This window comes from Lissotriton vulgaris, chromosome 9 (genome assembly GCF_964263255.1).
Source record: "Lissotriton vulgaris chromosome 9, aLisVul1.2, whole genome shotgun sequence".
Taxonomy (NCBI): domain Eukaryota; kingdom Metazoa; phylum Chordata; class Amphibia; order Caudata; family Salamandridae; genus Lissotriton; species Lissotriton vulgaris.
Genome location: NC_141697.1, coordinates 1160780442 through 1160796831, shown reverse-complemented (window position 1 = coordinate 1160796831; position 16390 = coordinate 1160780442). Strand labels below are relative to the sequence as shown.

At 47.1% G+C, this 16390-nt stretch overlaps 1 protein-coding gene across 2 annotated transcripts in view; it reads left to right on the top strand.

The window, feature by feature from the left end:
• The window catches only part of CRBN (cereblon), a 166453-nt gene that overhangs the window by 34315 nt on the left and 115748 nt on the right, over positions 1-16390 (top strand). For both annotated transcript variants that reach the window (XM_086939204.1, XM_086939203.1), the window contains exon 3: positions 3005-3207. In XM_086939204.1, the coding sequence (XP_086795330.1) occupies positions 3005-3207 (203 nt within the window). The remainder of the gene's footprint in view (positions 1-3004; positions 3208-16390) is intronic.

Sequence of the window (16390 nt, the reverse complement as noted above, 5' to 3'; positions counted from 1 at the left end):
CGCACTGACCTCCACCGACTACATCCACCTTGGCGACCTGAACTACCACCTGGACGACAACAACAACAGCAACTCCTCCACCCTGATCGACAACCTCGCCACCCTCGGACTGACACAGATCGTCACAACACCTACCCACATCGCCGGCCACACGCTCGATGCCATCTTTTCCTCCAGCCCCCACGTTGCCTTCAGCCATGCTTCCGAACTCACCTGGACTGACCACCACTGCTTCCACTTCACCTTCCAGAAACCCATCTCACATCACTGCACCCTACAGAACCCAAGACGTCGCTGGGGCAAAGTCACCAAGGAACTACTACAAACACACCTTGCACTCAACCCACCAGCCAACCCCACCGACCCCGAGGAGGGGGCCCGCACTCTCAGACTCTGGATGGAAGATTGCGCCAACACCTTAGCCCCTATGAGACAACACACCCACAGAGACACCAGCCAGTGAGCCAGCTGGTTCACCCCGGAGCTCCTAGCCTCCAAGCGCACCTGTTGGAGACTGGAAAACACCTGGCACATCGAGAAATCGCCCAACAGCCGCGCAGCCCTCAAAGACGCCATCCGCAGTCACCACCACCTCCTCAGGACCACCAAGAAGGCCTCCTTCAAAGACCGCCTCGACAACAACGCACACAACAGCAAGGAGCTCTTCAACAACGTGAAGGAACTCTCAAACCCCAGCTCATGCACCAACGACATCCCGCCGTCACAAGCCCTGTGCGACTCCCTCGCTGCCTTCTTCCACCGCAAGATCACCGACATCCACGCCAGCTTCAATCCTCGGACGAACCCCGCCAGCCCCACCACGCCAGACCCACCGATCCCCACCGATCCCCACCGACCACGAACGCCTCACCACATGGTCCAGCGTGACCACCGAGGGCACCGTAAAAACCATGAGCACCATACACTCGGGCGCCCCTTCCGACCCCCTTCCTCACTGCGTCGTCAACAAGGCCGACAGCTCCATCACACCCCACCTGTGTAACATCATCAACCTCTCTTCAAGACCGCGACTTTCCCTGAGAGCTGGAAACACGCCGAGATCAACGCCCTACTGAAGAAACCCAAGCCGGACCTGAGCGACCTCAAGAACTTCCGGCCCATCTCCCTGCTTCCGTTCCCGGCGAAGGTCATCTAAAAGATCGTCAACACCCAACTAACCCGATACCTGGAAGACAACAGCATCCTCGATCCCTCACAGTCCGGTTTCCGCAAGAACCACAGTACCGAGACTGCCCTCATTGCCGCCACAGACGACATCAGAATCCTACTCGACAACAGCGAGACAGCAGCCCTCATACTCCTGGACCTCTCCGCCGCCTTCAACACTGTCTGCCTTCAACACTGTCTGCCATCACACACTACGCACACGCCTCCACGACACAGGGATCCGCGACAAGGCCCTGGACTGGATCACCTCCTTCCTCTCCGACAGATCCCAAAGAGTCCGCCTCCCCCCGTTCCACTCTTGAGTCACCAAGGCCATCTGCGGCGTCCCGCAAGGATCATCCCTCAGCCCGACACTTTTCAACATCTACATGGCACCACTCGCATCGCCATACTTCACGACCTCAACATAATCTCCTACGCCGACGACACCCAGCTGATCCTCTCCCTCACCAAGGACCCCCTCACCGCCAAAGCCAACCTCCACTGTGGTATGAAGGCCGTCCCCGACTGGATGGAAGATGGATGGAAGAGAGCCGGCTGAAAATGGAGATCCTCATCCTCGGGTCCAACCCCTCAGCCTGGGACGACTCCTGGTGGCCCACATCTCTGGGCACCGCCCCCACTCCAACCAGCCACGCACGCCACCTGGGAGTTCATCCTCGACTTGAAGCTCACCATGTCCAACCAAATCAACACAGTCTCCTCAACCTGCTTCTACACCCTCCGCATGCTCTGCAAGATCTACAGGTGGATCTCTACAGACACACGAAAAACCGTCACCCACGCCCTCATTAGCAGCAGACTCGACTACAGCAACGCCCTCTACTCCGGAGCCCCGTCCAAGCTCATCAGCAGACTTCAAAGAATCCAGAACGCCTCTGCGCGCCTGATCCTCGACGTCCCCCGCCGAGACCACATCACCCCCACCTGAGAGACCTTGCACTGGCTCCCCGTCGACAGAAGAATCACCTTCAAACTCCTGACCCACGCCCCCAAAGCACTCCACAGTACCGGCCCAGAATACCTCAACAACCGACTATCATTCTACGTACCCAACAGGAAACTCCGCTCCGCTGACCTCTCACTGCCCGCCGTCCCACGCATCCACAGAGCCACTTCCGGGGGCTGGTCCTTCTCCCACAACGCTGCCAAGACATGGAACAGCCTCCCCCTCCTCCTACGTCAGACAGAAGACCCACAGACCTTCAGGAGACTACTCAAGACCTGGCTCTTCGACCACTAGCTGCAGCCCCCCCCCCCCCCCCCCCACCCCCCCAGCGCCTTGAGACCCTTTGCGGGTGTGTAGCGCGCTTTGTAAATTCTCTGATTGATTGATTAAAGGAACAAGAGTATAATTTAAAGAAAAGTTAAAAAATGCATTTTCATTTACCTTGGTAGGCATGTGTTTAGATTTTGTTTCCCCACTTCTGTTATTTTTTAGATTTTTTGTTTGGAAACCTTACTAACGAGCCTTCTGATTAACAAACTATGAGTCAATCTCCCCCCTGATTTTAATTATCAAAAAAAAAAAATCAGATCCTTCATTTCTTTCCTAGCAAAAAGGAAAGCCTAAAACATATGTCTTTCCCCATTGCACCCATTACATCTGGAGTCTAGCTGGGCATATAACTCCATCTGGAGTAGGACAGTGTCACTATTCTGTTTGCTTACCTGTAAGGTCTGTGAGTTCGTATAGTACCTCAGTGCTGTCGCCGTAAATTAATTTCAGTATTGTTGCTCGCAGCACTGATTTCTAAAAGTCTTCATTAGCTGTTTAGTAATTCCGTTTTTTAAAGTGTGACTATTTTTTCCTCAGTATTTAGGATCTGACATGGAGGAGTTCCATGGCAGGACCGTGCATGATGAAGACAGCTGCCAAACGATTCCGGTGCTCCCTCACGTCATGGTGATGCTCATCCCTGGGCAGACATTGCCGCTCCAGCTTTTCCGCCCGCAGGAGGTCAGCATGGTGCGCAATTTGATACAGAGAGATCGGACATTTGCGGTCCTTGCATACAGGTAATCATTGTGGATGTAGTGCAGTGCTTCTACAAGGACAGTGCAGTGGCATGACTGAATGCTGACTGGTGGGTGCATGTATATGGGGCCAATACAGGAGAAGATGCTGCATAAGATCTGGGCTAGTATGACGAGGATAGATGCTGAAAACTCTAAGCGTTTTGCTGTCTTTGAAGACATTTAACGGATGCTTTGCTTGTATTTTCTCTTGTTTGTGCCTTTTTTAAATTCTTGTCCATGTATACAAAAAAGGGGAATACACTGGAAGCGGTGACTAATTTATTCATACGTATCGGCATGATATACCTGTCAGCTAATGTTAGTGAGAATGATATTTATGTGCGTTTAAAATAGACTGTGGAATATGTGCATATAGGATTCTGTTGCATTAGGATGTTCCATGTAGCACCTGGGTTTCACCTTATGTCCATTTTGTAGCATTGAGCGCATTTTTTGATAGTGACTGATGACCTAGGCTTCACGAGTGGGGCATCCAGTCCAATGTGCTCAAAGGGCATTCTCACAATATTGTTCAGTTTGATGTTACGGCCCTTAGTAGCCGCTGTGAATTTGATTTAACATGTAATTGAGGAAGACTTCCTTGAATGGCACACTGTCCATCTTTGCCTTGATGTGCTGCCCTGCAGTTTCTGAGAAGTCTTAGGAGGGGGCGGTCTTTGAAGGTGATTACATCATGAACCTTGATAGTTTATGTTCTTTAACATGACTAGCAGTCACAAAAGAGGGGATAGAACGAGAGTGATGCAGTCATTAGGTGTGGCTTGACAGCACAGCTGTCCTGATTCTTTTTGTTCAATCTAACAAAGAACTTTAGGGGAGTACAATAGAGGGAGAGGGATGGTGACTCTGTCGAGGATGTTGCTTGATCTGAGTACTGCTTTTGGTTCAGCAGAAGATGCGTACTTCAACAGAAAGAGTGCTTCTGTAGTACGCCTGTTCGCTCTGATGCAGTGTCTGCCTCATAGTGTTAGTGTCTTTGTCCATGAGTCTATTTTCCAGGCTCCATCTTTTGGGGTCCGCCAGATAATAGGGCTTGTGCCCCAGTATTTATGAAATGGCTTTGGTCTTTAAACGGGGTCTGCCCCAGCGTGTCCATGTCCTGTTTTACATTTTGATGTAGCACTTAAGTACTAAATAGTATATGGATGTTTTACATTTCTGCAATAACGCTTTAGCAAAGAATAATAGATTTTAGTAACAAATACAGCAATGCTTAGCAGAGAACAGTAAGAAAGATTGTATTGATGGTATTGAGAGAAAGAGAGCTAGTTTGCTTGGTTTATACTGAAGAGGTTAATTTTCAGATTTCAACAAAGTCAGCAAAGAAGTTTTGGTCTTTAAGTCCACTGGCAGTGATTTCCAGCTGCATGTGGTTGCTCTGGAAAATAATTAGTGCTCTGTGTGTGTCATTTTGAATCTTGATGAGAAGTTGTCAACTTTCAGTCCACCAAGTGCTGACTCAAAACTGTTTGTTTTAAGGATACACACATAAGCCTAGTCTTTTGGAGTTGGCTGTCAGTAATTTATCATTCATCCAGGCATGGAGTTTGAGCAGCACAGATTGCAGGGTGAAGATAACTAATGAACATGTGTTTGCATGCGGAGGAATGGACGCTCCTGTACCATCATAGACGGAGCTCAGTGGTTGCAACAAAGAGAGGAAAGTTTTTAGTTTGATAATATTCATCAGTAATAGATGTGGGTGATAGTAGGCAGGATTGAAAATCTTATTGATCAGAATGAGATGAGTTGAACTTAAGGGGGTTCATTGGCTCCGGGTATTTGTTGGTCTAGGTGTTTGTGGTCCTGATGAGGGTTTATAAGTGTGCAGTTGGTTCTGATGGATAAAACCTTTTCAGTAAAGTATGTGAGGAATTTGTTAAATCTGTTAGTTGAAGGACTGGGCGCTAATTTGGCAAAAAGATTGAATGTATTGGACTAGGAATCCAGCCAGTTTGTATGATGTGTCCAGAAAAATGCTGTTTTGGCTGCTGTGATGGCTAGCCTGTCATTTTTCTTTATCATCATCATCATCACAAATCTTTATTTCAACAAGAATGTCATAAAAGCATACATCATTAAAACAGGAAAAGTAAGCAATAAACCGCAGTAAGATTTAAAAATAGAGTTAAAACACATATCGTAGGCGAATGACATAACAAATGCAGCTAAATAAATTATGTTATTCCCCCTCCGGATTTTGTAATCGAGCATCAGTCCAGCTCTGCAAGAGTAACTTGATTGAACAAGTACATACATTATTCACCAAGGTCCTTCTTATATTCCACATTGCTGATAAGAATTTAGATACAGCAAAGACCATTACAGGAGAGAGGTCCGTTTTTAGAATTCTATATGCTTGGAAGCAGTGCCTTATCCCCAGATTTTTGCATAGCGGAATAATCCACCTCCTTCTCGATTTTGAATAAGCGGGACAGAAGAACAAAACATGCACTTCATTTTCCAAGTCTAAGGTGCAACCTGGACAGCTCTTGGGGAAAGAAGGATACCAATTACATGTAAAGGTTCTGATGGGTAATGAGCCATGCCGCCATTGGAGGTACAGCTTCCTTGCAACAATAGGGCTAACATCGTCTAAGACATGTTCGAATTGATAAAAATCCTTAGTCATTAAAAACATGCCAGTAAGGGTGCCAGAGTGGGAGTTTGACATGAGGCGGGCCAATTTACTTTCACGATACAAATTAACCAACTGGTTACGCGAAATTCCACTGCACGCATGCTCCGGATCGGACCACATTGATGCAAGGCCTAGTTTCTCTAGTCCCTCTCTCACATACTTGAGCCAGGAAAGTTTGCCCACATTCGCGAACCTCAGTACGTCGGCTAACTCCTGCCTGTAATTCCTGAGCTCCGGAGTAACCCAGAGTCTCCGCCACAAAGTTAATGGCTTAAGGCCCAGCTCCTCATTGATGGGTCTAAGGCCCAAATCAAGCCTTAAGGGCATTAGTGGTGTACTCGGGGGCAACGCAGCCAGATGTCTTAAAAACTTGTTCTCCGCAACTGAGATCGCAGAGCAGCCCTTGTGTCCCCAAAGTTCACCTCCATAAGTTGCTGCCCCCCGGGCCCGAAGTTTATAAATTTCCAGTGGTGGGCCAAATGGCTTAACCTGGGATTTGGTCAGGAGTTTGAGAATACCCCCGCTATCTGAGTCTGCTTTAGTTGCGATTTTAATTGATGCTGGCCCCAGGTCATGGATTCATTCAGCGTAAGCCCCAGATAGACAAAGGTATGAACCCTTTCCAAGCGAACTCCGGCTATCAAGGGGTTTGGGCGTGTTACTACCGGGTGGTTAAAAATCATAAATTTCGTTTTCGAGGTGTTTATTTCCAACCCACGGTCCCTACAGAAAGATACAAATCCATCCAAAACTTGCTGGCTGCCCATGGGTGTCTTTGAGAGCAGTAAGGTATCGTCGGCGAACATAATCGCAGAGATCCGACGACCAGCGAGTTTTGGAGCATCACTATCTACTACCGCATCCAGGTGTGAGATTACCCCGTTGACATAGAGGCAAAACAGGGTGGGCACCAAAACGCCCCCTTGCCTTACCCCCCTGCCAACAGGGAATCTGCCTGACAAAGCACCATCTTTCCTACACCTCACCTGCGCAAAGTTCTCGGTATGGAGTCGGATTTTCATATTTAATAGCAGGGGCGATATGCCCAGATCCTTGAGCACAGTCCACAGTTTGCCGCGCGGCACAAGATCGAAGGCCGCGCGGAGATCCACAAAAACTGTGTAAAGTGAGCCACCCTCTATCTTCACTGTCTTCCAGAAGAGCAGGGTTAATCGAAAGATCTGATCCGTGGTGGAAACATTCTCTCTAAACCCTGCCTGTAATGGACTTAGGATGGAATGCTCCTTAATCCATACCAACAAGCGATCTAGGATCAACCTCGAAAAAAGCTTTTGGGGTACATCAATAAGGCTAATTGGCCTGTAGTTGGCTGGGAGCAGAGGTGAACCCTTCTTGAATATAGGGACTATCTCTGCTCCCAGCCAAGTACTAGGGACCGCCATGCCACCCCAAATTGCATTGTAAATAACCGTTAAATATGGGGCCCAAACCCTGGGTTCATGCTTCAGGAGATCACCCGGCAATTTGTCTAACCCTGGCGCTTTACCAGAAGGGAGGTTAAGAATAGCAGCACAGACCTCACCCTCGGTGAACTCAGGGTTGTTAATTTCCGTGATAGGACTGGAAACTGCTCCCTCTATATCCAAGTCACAGGGATGGGGCTCCCCCTGGTACAAAATAAGGATTTTAGGATTTTGCAAACATTTCGAGGACCCCCAGACATTTTCTGGATTCTGAATCCTCTTCGTTTTTATTGAGGTACTGCACAAATCATTATTGACTAAGTTTCCAAGCTGTAATTTTAACATAAGAGATGCCATGGTAGCAACTGCTGAGGCAATGATCTTGCTGTAGTATGTTAGCATGCAGTTGACATATTTGCTGTGTGCAAGCCAGTTGTGAGGCCCATAGTTGTCATGAAACCTACTTCTTCACGATTCATGGAGGCACCTCTAGCTATGTTGTCTCCTTTATCCATAAAGTCTAGCCATGCCTATGTTAGTATGTGTTAATCATCTGCTCTGTATTCCGTGCAATGCACTAGGCAAGATTTGAATTTGAAGGGAGACTTTAGGCCTATGATAGTTTGTGGTTCGTAACTGGTGCTTGCCATGCGCATGGTTGAGAAGTGTACAGTGTTGAATACTGTCAATCTGTTTAGAGTGGTGGGGCTTCCAAAGACGAATGGTGCTAGGAAAATATGGTTCTGAATAAGAGGAATGTTACCGATTTTAGAAACCAGCAAAAACAAGCCAATAGATCTGGCCTCCAAATGGTAATGCATGTAAAACCGGGCATGCAGACATTTTGTGTGCATGAGTCTATCTTATTAAAGACAGACCTACTGGCTTTACTGTGCTTTAAATTTTTGTATTTTTTTATGAAAGACTTAGTGTGCCTTTCTGTCATACACATATACGTGACGGAACACTGGCAAGGCTGATATACTAGACCCCTGGAAAACCTTTCAGTGGGTGGATTCTCTTAATTCCATTGACATTTTAAATATGTTTAAGTTGAGTGTTTAACGTTCATTGGAGGCTGCTTGTTGTAAGCGCTTCACATTCACCCATTAGTCTTCAGTTACTGGCAGAGAAAAGACACTTGCTCTTTGAGAATTCATGCCTGCTATATGTTGTCAATGTCCTTATCCTTTTAATCGCCCACATCTTGGCTCCTGCCAGCCTCTATTGTAGCATGGATGTATCTCTCTGCAGGTTACCGGAATGGGTTGTACGCAGACAGGCACACTCATTGAGGGCTATACAGTATTAGACCTGATTTAGAGCTTGATTACGGCCATCGTTTCCTATTTGGGACCTCCCGCCTACATGGTGACAGTCTCACAGTAGGAATTGTGATGCGACTGCCACAGATGCTGTCACATTACCTATTTTTTGTATTGCGGTGCGGCGTATGCTGCAGCCAGCAGCACACAAGACAAAAAGGGGTCATCACACATATCCCTAGTGTAATGCAGTGATGCAGTGATAAACGTTAGGGCGTCGGTGCGTGCGGGCGGCTCTAAATCTATACAGTTTAGAAAGAACCATTGTAGTGTTTCTCATTCGTTGTGATTAGTGTGGTTTAACCCCTTCCGTGCTGATGACGGCCGGGAGGCGTCATGGCACACAGTGCTCGTGTGCTGATGACGGCTCCCGGCCCTCATGACTGCACCCGCGATCAGAATGTGCCGCACAGGCGCAGAATCCCAGCCGCGCCCAAGTGGTTAAACCTTTAAAGAGATGTATAATGCAGATGTTCGCTAAACTCGTCACAGGCGCTAGGACCAGAGCCCCAATGATCTTACTTAGTAATATTTACAGTTGGTGGGTGGACATTAATCTGTGCTTCTTAAAAGTTACTGGCCTTGGTGTATTCATTCATTCAACTATATTAATCTTAACATTTTGGTGCGATTCCGCAAACTAATAACCGAGAATACCAGTGTTAAACTGTGTTACGATTTATTGAACATAAAAGTAATATGGCAGTTGTGGCACCATTACGATTTAAATGTATTGCAATTTTAAATGACAATATATATATTTACATTTCATGCGTTGTTCATTAAGTGAAGATCACAGCTAGGTGCGCGGGCATCGCACTTCAAAAGTGTGCTTGTGGGAATATGAGGAACTGTGTACGCAATGGCATACAAAACCACACAGTGAAAGTGGGTGACTAACCACTATGTGTGTTTTTGAACATAGTGACTGGAATTTATCATTAGGACACAGTTGATTCGTAGTATTGAATGTCCAAGATTCATTGACAGCTCTTATATTAATTTAGACTCACACCGGTCCACCGCAAGCTTCTGACTTGATAGTTGTGGAGGGTGTTTGGGGCGTAAGCAGCCCTCACTACTTCGCACTATTGGCTCTCGAGTAGAGGCGGAGCTCCGACGGTCACGTGACCTAGAGCCCGACCTCTACTTGAAGCAGATGACTGGCAACCCGCGCAGCGGATGCGCGCTCTCACCTGACCTTTTAACTTGTAGAAACTGCACCTGAAACTTCGTTTTTAAAAACTATTGCACTGAATTCATTGGCAGCTCTTATATTAATTTAGACTCACCCCGGTCCACCGCAAGCTTCTGGCTTGATTGTTGTGGAGGTGGTTTGGGGCGGAAGCAGCCTTCACTACTTCGCGCTATTGGCTTTCGAGTAGAAGCGGAGCTCCGACGGTCGCGTGACCTAGAGCCTGTCCTCTACTTGAAGCAGAAGACTGGCAACCCGCGCAGCGGAAGTGCGCAGCGGGCGCACCACTGGCGCGCCAAAGGCAAACCCGTCTGCGCCCGAACGGGACCAGGGGCCACGAACCCTGACCAACGGACCCTCGATAGAATAGTGCTATCTCCTGAGCAGTTGCTCGCACTTCGTCCCCCTACCTCATGAGGATGCAAATTACTTTCTACAGAGCGCGCAGGTAATTTTAAATGTCTTAACTGCAATTTCTCTCTTCGGAACCTCCTGCCTCACCCCCATTGTACAGATTTATTTATTTTATTTATTTTAGGCGATTTATTAAGCGCTCAATTACCCGTGGGTGTCTCGGCGCTGAGTGAGAGAACTGGTCCATGAGGAGTTATTGCGTGAACAGCCAGGATTTTATCTGCTTGCGGAAAGAGAGAAGAGATGTGGAGGCTTTGATGTAATGTGGAAGACTGTTCCATAGTTTAGAAGTGGTAACTATGAAGGATCTGTCTCCCCAGGAGACTTTCTTAGTCCTGGGAACCTGCATGAGTCCAGCGGTTGAGGATCTTTAGGGATCTGGCAGGATTGTAAGGACAGAAGGAATCTTTCAAATACGCTGGACCTTGACCATGAATTGCTTTATAGGCAATACAGAGGGCCTTGAACTTAGTTCTCTTCTTTACAGGCAGCCAGTGAAGCTCTCGGAGTGTCCCAGAAATAGAGGCATACTTAGGACATCCCGTAATCAATCTGGCCGCCGCATTTTGCACCAGTTGTAATTTCTTTAGAACACCTTCTTGAGCATTGACTAGCAGACCATTACAATAGTCAGTGCGCTCATCAGCGTTTTTGTCATATTCATGGGAAGATAAGGTAGGAGTTTTTTTATCATTCTCAAGGTATAGAATGAGGAGGATACTACCGCGTTGACGTGGTGCATGAAGGTGAGTTTGGTGTCCAGTATAACTCCGAGATTTCTTGCCTTGGTCACAGGGGAAGGGGGGGGTCCCAGGGCATCAGGCCACCATGTGGGAGACCAAGCAGGGGAGAGATTGCCAAACAGCATCACCTCCGTTTTATCGGAGTTTAATTTCAGGCAGTTTCTTGCCATCCAATTACTTATTGCCAGCATTCCCAGATTAAAGTTGGCGGCCACTTCATCTCCGTTTTTGTTTATGGCTAGGACAATCTGGGTGTCGTCGGCGTAGGATGTAACTGCCAGGTGATGGATTTTTATGGTCCTCGCTAAGTCTGACACATAGATGTTGAATAATGTGGGACTTAGCGAGGACCCCTGGGGAACACCACAAGGAAGAGTGAATGGAGGTGAGTTGAAGTTGCCGAAGGCAACGGATTGAACTCGATCGGTGAGGAATGAGGCAATGAGTTCTTTCGCTGCACCCGTGATGCCTGCCGTTTCGACACGGTCGATCAAGGTGGAGTGATCGACCGTGTTGAAGGCCGCAGACAGGTCCAGCAGAATGAGCACTGCTGATCCTCCACTATCCAGAGACTTCCTGATTTCCTCTGTGGCTTTAATAAGCGCAGTTTCCGTCCCGTGTCCCTTCCGGAAGCCAAATTGTGTTTCGTCCAGGCAGTTGTTTTGATCTATAAAATCTGAAATTTGTGTATTCATTATTTTTTCCACAATTTTGGCAGGGAGTGGGAGGCAGGCGATAGGACGATAATTGGCAACTATCGTCGGATCAAGTGAGCTTTTTTTGATAAGAGGTTTGACAATGGCTTTTTTCCAGATGGAAGGAAAAGTAGTGGACAGGAACATTATATTAAAAATATCGGTGAGTTTAGGGCTTATAATTTCGGGGAAGTTTTTGAGAATGGCGGGGGGACATGGGTCTTCCGGAGATCCGGAATTCGTGGTGCGTAAGAGATGAGACACCAATTCAGAGGAGATCTGAGAAAATTCCTGGAAGGAACTGGGAGGGTTTGTTCGAGGGGGGTTGGTAGAGATCATGTCCGACGGAGTTTGGTCATTAGAGACGGAGTGAGGGTGTCCAGTACCATTGGCATGCGCTTTAAATTGGGAGAAGATGTCCGTGACTTTTTTTTGGAAATGGTTTGCCAGAGAGTTACATAATTCTTGGGTATATGTAATAGGGGTGGATGCTGTTTGTCCAGAGAGACGCGTCACTACCTGGAAGAGTTGTTTGGTTGAGTCTTGAGCAAGATTAATTTGACTGCTATAGAACTTACTTTTCTCCTTGATGATTAGTTGTTTGTAGTTAAGCAGCATGTTTTTATAGAGGGCTTTTTGCTCTGGGTCGTAGTCACGTCTCCATTTGCGTTCTTGGCGCCTACAGTGTTGTCTTTCCAGTCTAAGAGTATCATTGAACCAGGGTGAGGACTTGATGTTTCTGTTGGAGGATTGTTTCTTAAGTGGGACTGTTTGATCGACAGTGTTTCGGATCCAAGTGGTATAGTTATTGGCAGCTAGTTCAGATATCATAACACGCACACTTCCCACTTAGCTTCCTTCATTGAGAACTTTTCGTTCATCAGTCTTAATTGTCGTTCACTCCCGAAACACAAACTGGATATTTTTAATCTCCTCCATGACGAACAGCCTGATGCGCTTTTCCTTACCGAGACTTGACTTCATGAGAGCGCCGAGCCTGACATTGCTGTAGCTCTCCCCTGCAACTATGCCATCACCCGTAGAGACAGAATGTTGAAAACGGGAGGTGGCATAGCTATTATTTTTTAAAATCATCTGCAATGCAGATTTGAACCTTTGGATATTGCTAATTGCGAAGCTGCTCTTTTTAAATTAGCACTAAACCCAAATTTTACTTTTTCCGGACTTCTTGTCTACTGCCCTCCCGGAAAGCCGATTCCTTGGGCTACCTCTTTCCCAAGCCACATTACTTCCCTGCACTTGAGCTCCAAAAACTTCTCCCTTATTGGTGACCTTAATCTACATCTAGACCCTTCCAATGCAACATGTAGCAACTGTATTGCTGATTTAGCTATCAACTTACATAACTCTGGCCCCATACATAAGGCTGGCCATCTGCTGGACCCAATTTTTTCCAGTCTCCCTGATATTACATGCTATCCTGCAACCCCCATTTGTTGGTCGGACCATTTTCTCTGCAAATTTAGTCTCACTTTGCCTGCCCCGGCCACTCCTTCCTTTTCTCCTCTGATGACCCCGAAAAGGAATTGGAAAAAACTCGACCTAGTTGAACTGAACAACGCTCTATGTTCCGACTTCCCATCTGCGGACCTACTAACTGACGTTCTTGCCATAAAGACCGAGCATTGGCTTCTCAATGCCATAGATCATTGTCTCCTGCTCTCTCATTTGAAATATAATAATTATTATTTTTATTATTATATTTCTTATATAGCGCCTGAATCGACCCCCGAAGGGGTATCTCCGCGCTTGCCTTGGGAACCCGTCCTGGCTTTTCCCTGTGAGATAGCCCCTACAGGGCATCCCCAAGGTGAAAGCCAGGCATCCCGCCGCGGGGGGCCGTTGTGCAGATTAAGCAAGCTTAATGCCCAGAGTTGCAGAGTGTGAACCCATGATTAGGTCAGGCACCGAAGCGAGAATTATCGAGTCCATGGACATTTGAGCTCAAGACCCTGCCGCGTCGGGAATTGAACCCTGGTCCCGGGTCTGACCTCTGCTTCAGGGTCTGCCTGCTCTAACCAGTGAGCCACACTTCTCCACATAACATAACATAATAACCATCGTCCTCCAGCACCGTGGTACAATGACTCGCTAAAAATTGAAAAATCTAAATGTAAAGCTCTAGAGCGCAAATGGCGCAAAAACTTTGCTCCTGAACTGAAATACATCTATGTTAAGGCTAGGAAAAATTATCAAAACTTATGTAAAGCGCCGAAAGTCACCTTTATCTCTAAAACCATCACCGATGCCACCAATCCGTCAAAAACTCTTTTTGGAGTGGTTAAGGAATTGGCAGGTTCTAAAACTGTCGCTAATCCTCTACCATTGAGTGACCAACAATGTGAAAATCTTGCCCAATTCTTCACTAACAAAATTGAAAAAATTCATAAGGAAATGGCGAACTCTAATTTAACCGGACCTCTATTGGCCCATTCCGGAACGTCGGCCTTGATCTCACCCTTACCAGTGATCACTACGGCCTCAGACCAGGAGGCCACCATAAAGCTCCCTGCTCCTACAGCTCACTTAAATTGCTGACCACTCCTAAATATTGATGAATTCAAAACTATTTTAAATAGAGTAAAATCCGGCTTGCCCAAAGGTCCCCTGCCTATTGCCAGTAGGAAACAATTAGATACCCATCACTTTTCAGTGATCCTTAACTCTCTTAATGCTTCCTTGCGTGAATCCATTGTACCTGCACAGTGGAAACTCGCATTTTGAAAAAACCTATGGCTGACCCCGAAGTTCTCGCTAATTACAGACCCATTTCCCTCCTACCAGCCTTTTCTAAAATACTTGAAAGGCATGTCCATTCTCTTCTCTCGCAGTTTGTCAATACTAACAACGCCCTCCACCCTTCCCAATCAGGATTCCGCTCTGGTTTTTCCACAGAGACAGCACTTTTAGGTGTCACTGAGAGGCTTCGCCATTACCTCGATGAAGGTCAGACAGTCACACTCATTTTGCTGGACCTGAGTGCGGCTTTCGACACCATCTCTCATATACAGCTTATCCACACCTCGAAATCCTCTGGCATATGTGGCTCTGCCTTGGATTGGTTAATCTCCTTTCTGGACTCGCGTACATTCTAATTTTTTTTGGCTACAGCTTGTTCAAAAACGTATGCATCACCTCAATCTTGAGCCCATTGCTTTTTAACCTGTATGTCAGGCCTTTGGCCGACATCGCGGACCAGGCTGGTCTTACTCTTTTCACATACGCTGATGATTCCCAGATTGTTTTCTTCCTTTCTAATTCCAACCCTTTAGCACCCTCCTGTTTAAAACAAGGCCTCAGGAACATTTCAACTTGGATGACCAAAAATCATCTGAAGTTGAATGGTGAGAAGACTGAGGTTCTTATCCTAGATAACCAGAAAGACCTATGGTGTCCGTCTCACTGGCCGGACGAGATGGGTAATCTTCCTAAGCCAACTAGCCATGTTCGGAATCTGGGCGTCATTGTAGACAACTCATTGTCCATGCATCAACAAACCGTTAAATTGACAGCACTATGCTTTACCACTATAAAATGGCTTAAGAAAATGTTATGGATGCTGCCTATTTCTACCCAAAAAACCGTGGTCCATGCCCTCGTTACTTCACGGCTCGACTACGGCAACATCCTATATCTGGGCTGTAATAAGGCAGTGATCCGCAGACTCCAGCTAGTTCAGAATTCTGCAGCAAGTCTCCTTTGCAGTATCCCCAGATTCTCCCCCATTGCTGGACATTTGAGGGACCTACATTGGCTCAGGGTGGAGAACCGTATCAAGTTCAAAGCCCTGAGCTATATGTTTAGAATCAACCCTTTTTGGGTAGCTGAGCTCCTTACAAATCCTAAATAATAATAATAATAATATCCCTGCACTAAGTGGCACGCACCATGTGGTGCCTGCCACATGGTGCATGGACACGTAGGGGGGCACCATAGTTGCCCCCCAGTGCCCATGTCCTAGGACCAGGGGGGAAGGAGGGGCCTCTATGGGCTCCCAATGTCCCTTTCCGCCAGTTTTTCCATGGCGGGTGAACTGCCATGGAAAGGCTGGCGGGTAAGGGACATCGTGATCCCTATTGCGGTGTCTGGAAGGCGCCACCACCAATGCAGGGATTGCGAGACCCTCTGCCGGTCTCAAGGAGGCCTTTGGATGCATGGCAGACTGTGTTTACGGCTGCCATCCCACTGCCCGCCATCCTAATGTGACAGGCGTTGAAGATGGTCTCACCGCCATTGTAATGACCCCCTAAGTTCTCTCTCTGACTGTCTCAACTTCGTTCTTCTCACCCGTCTGGCTACTTTGTCACCCCTCTCCACGAAACAGTGCCTGCTAACCCTTGCTCCGCGCCCCCAAAACAAGTATGTTTCTTGTAAAAATAGTCCGTTTCGTACCTCGTTTCCTTCCCTTAAAATAAACCCCAGTCTTATCAATGAGTGCGTTTCCTGCACCAAAACGTTCTGAGAAACAAGACTGTTCTAAGTCTAATGTTTGGAAGTTCAAGTAAAAGCTTTACGAAAGTGGCGTCCCTTACATAATTTGTCACCAAATAAATAACCATATTACACATCTTTGTCCTAGGGTCCGACCAACAGAGCTATGGGTACAATAGCAGTATCCTCAAAGTCTCCCTATTGCTGAACCCCATAAGGCTTCCTACTACAATGAGATGAGGATATTAATTTCCATTCCCGCCTCTCTCTCTA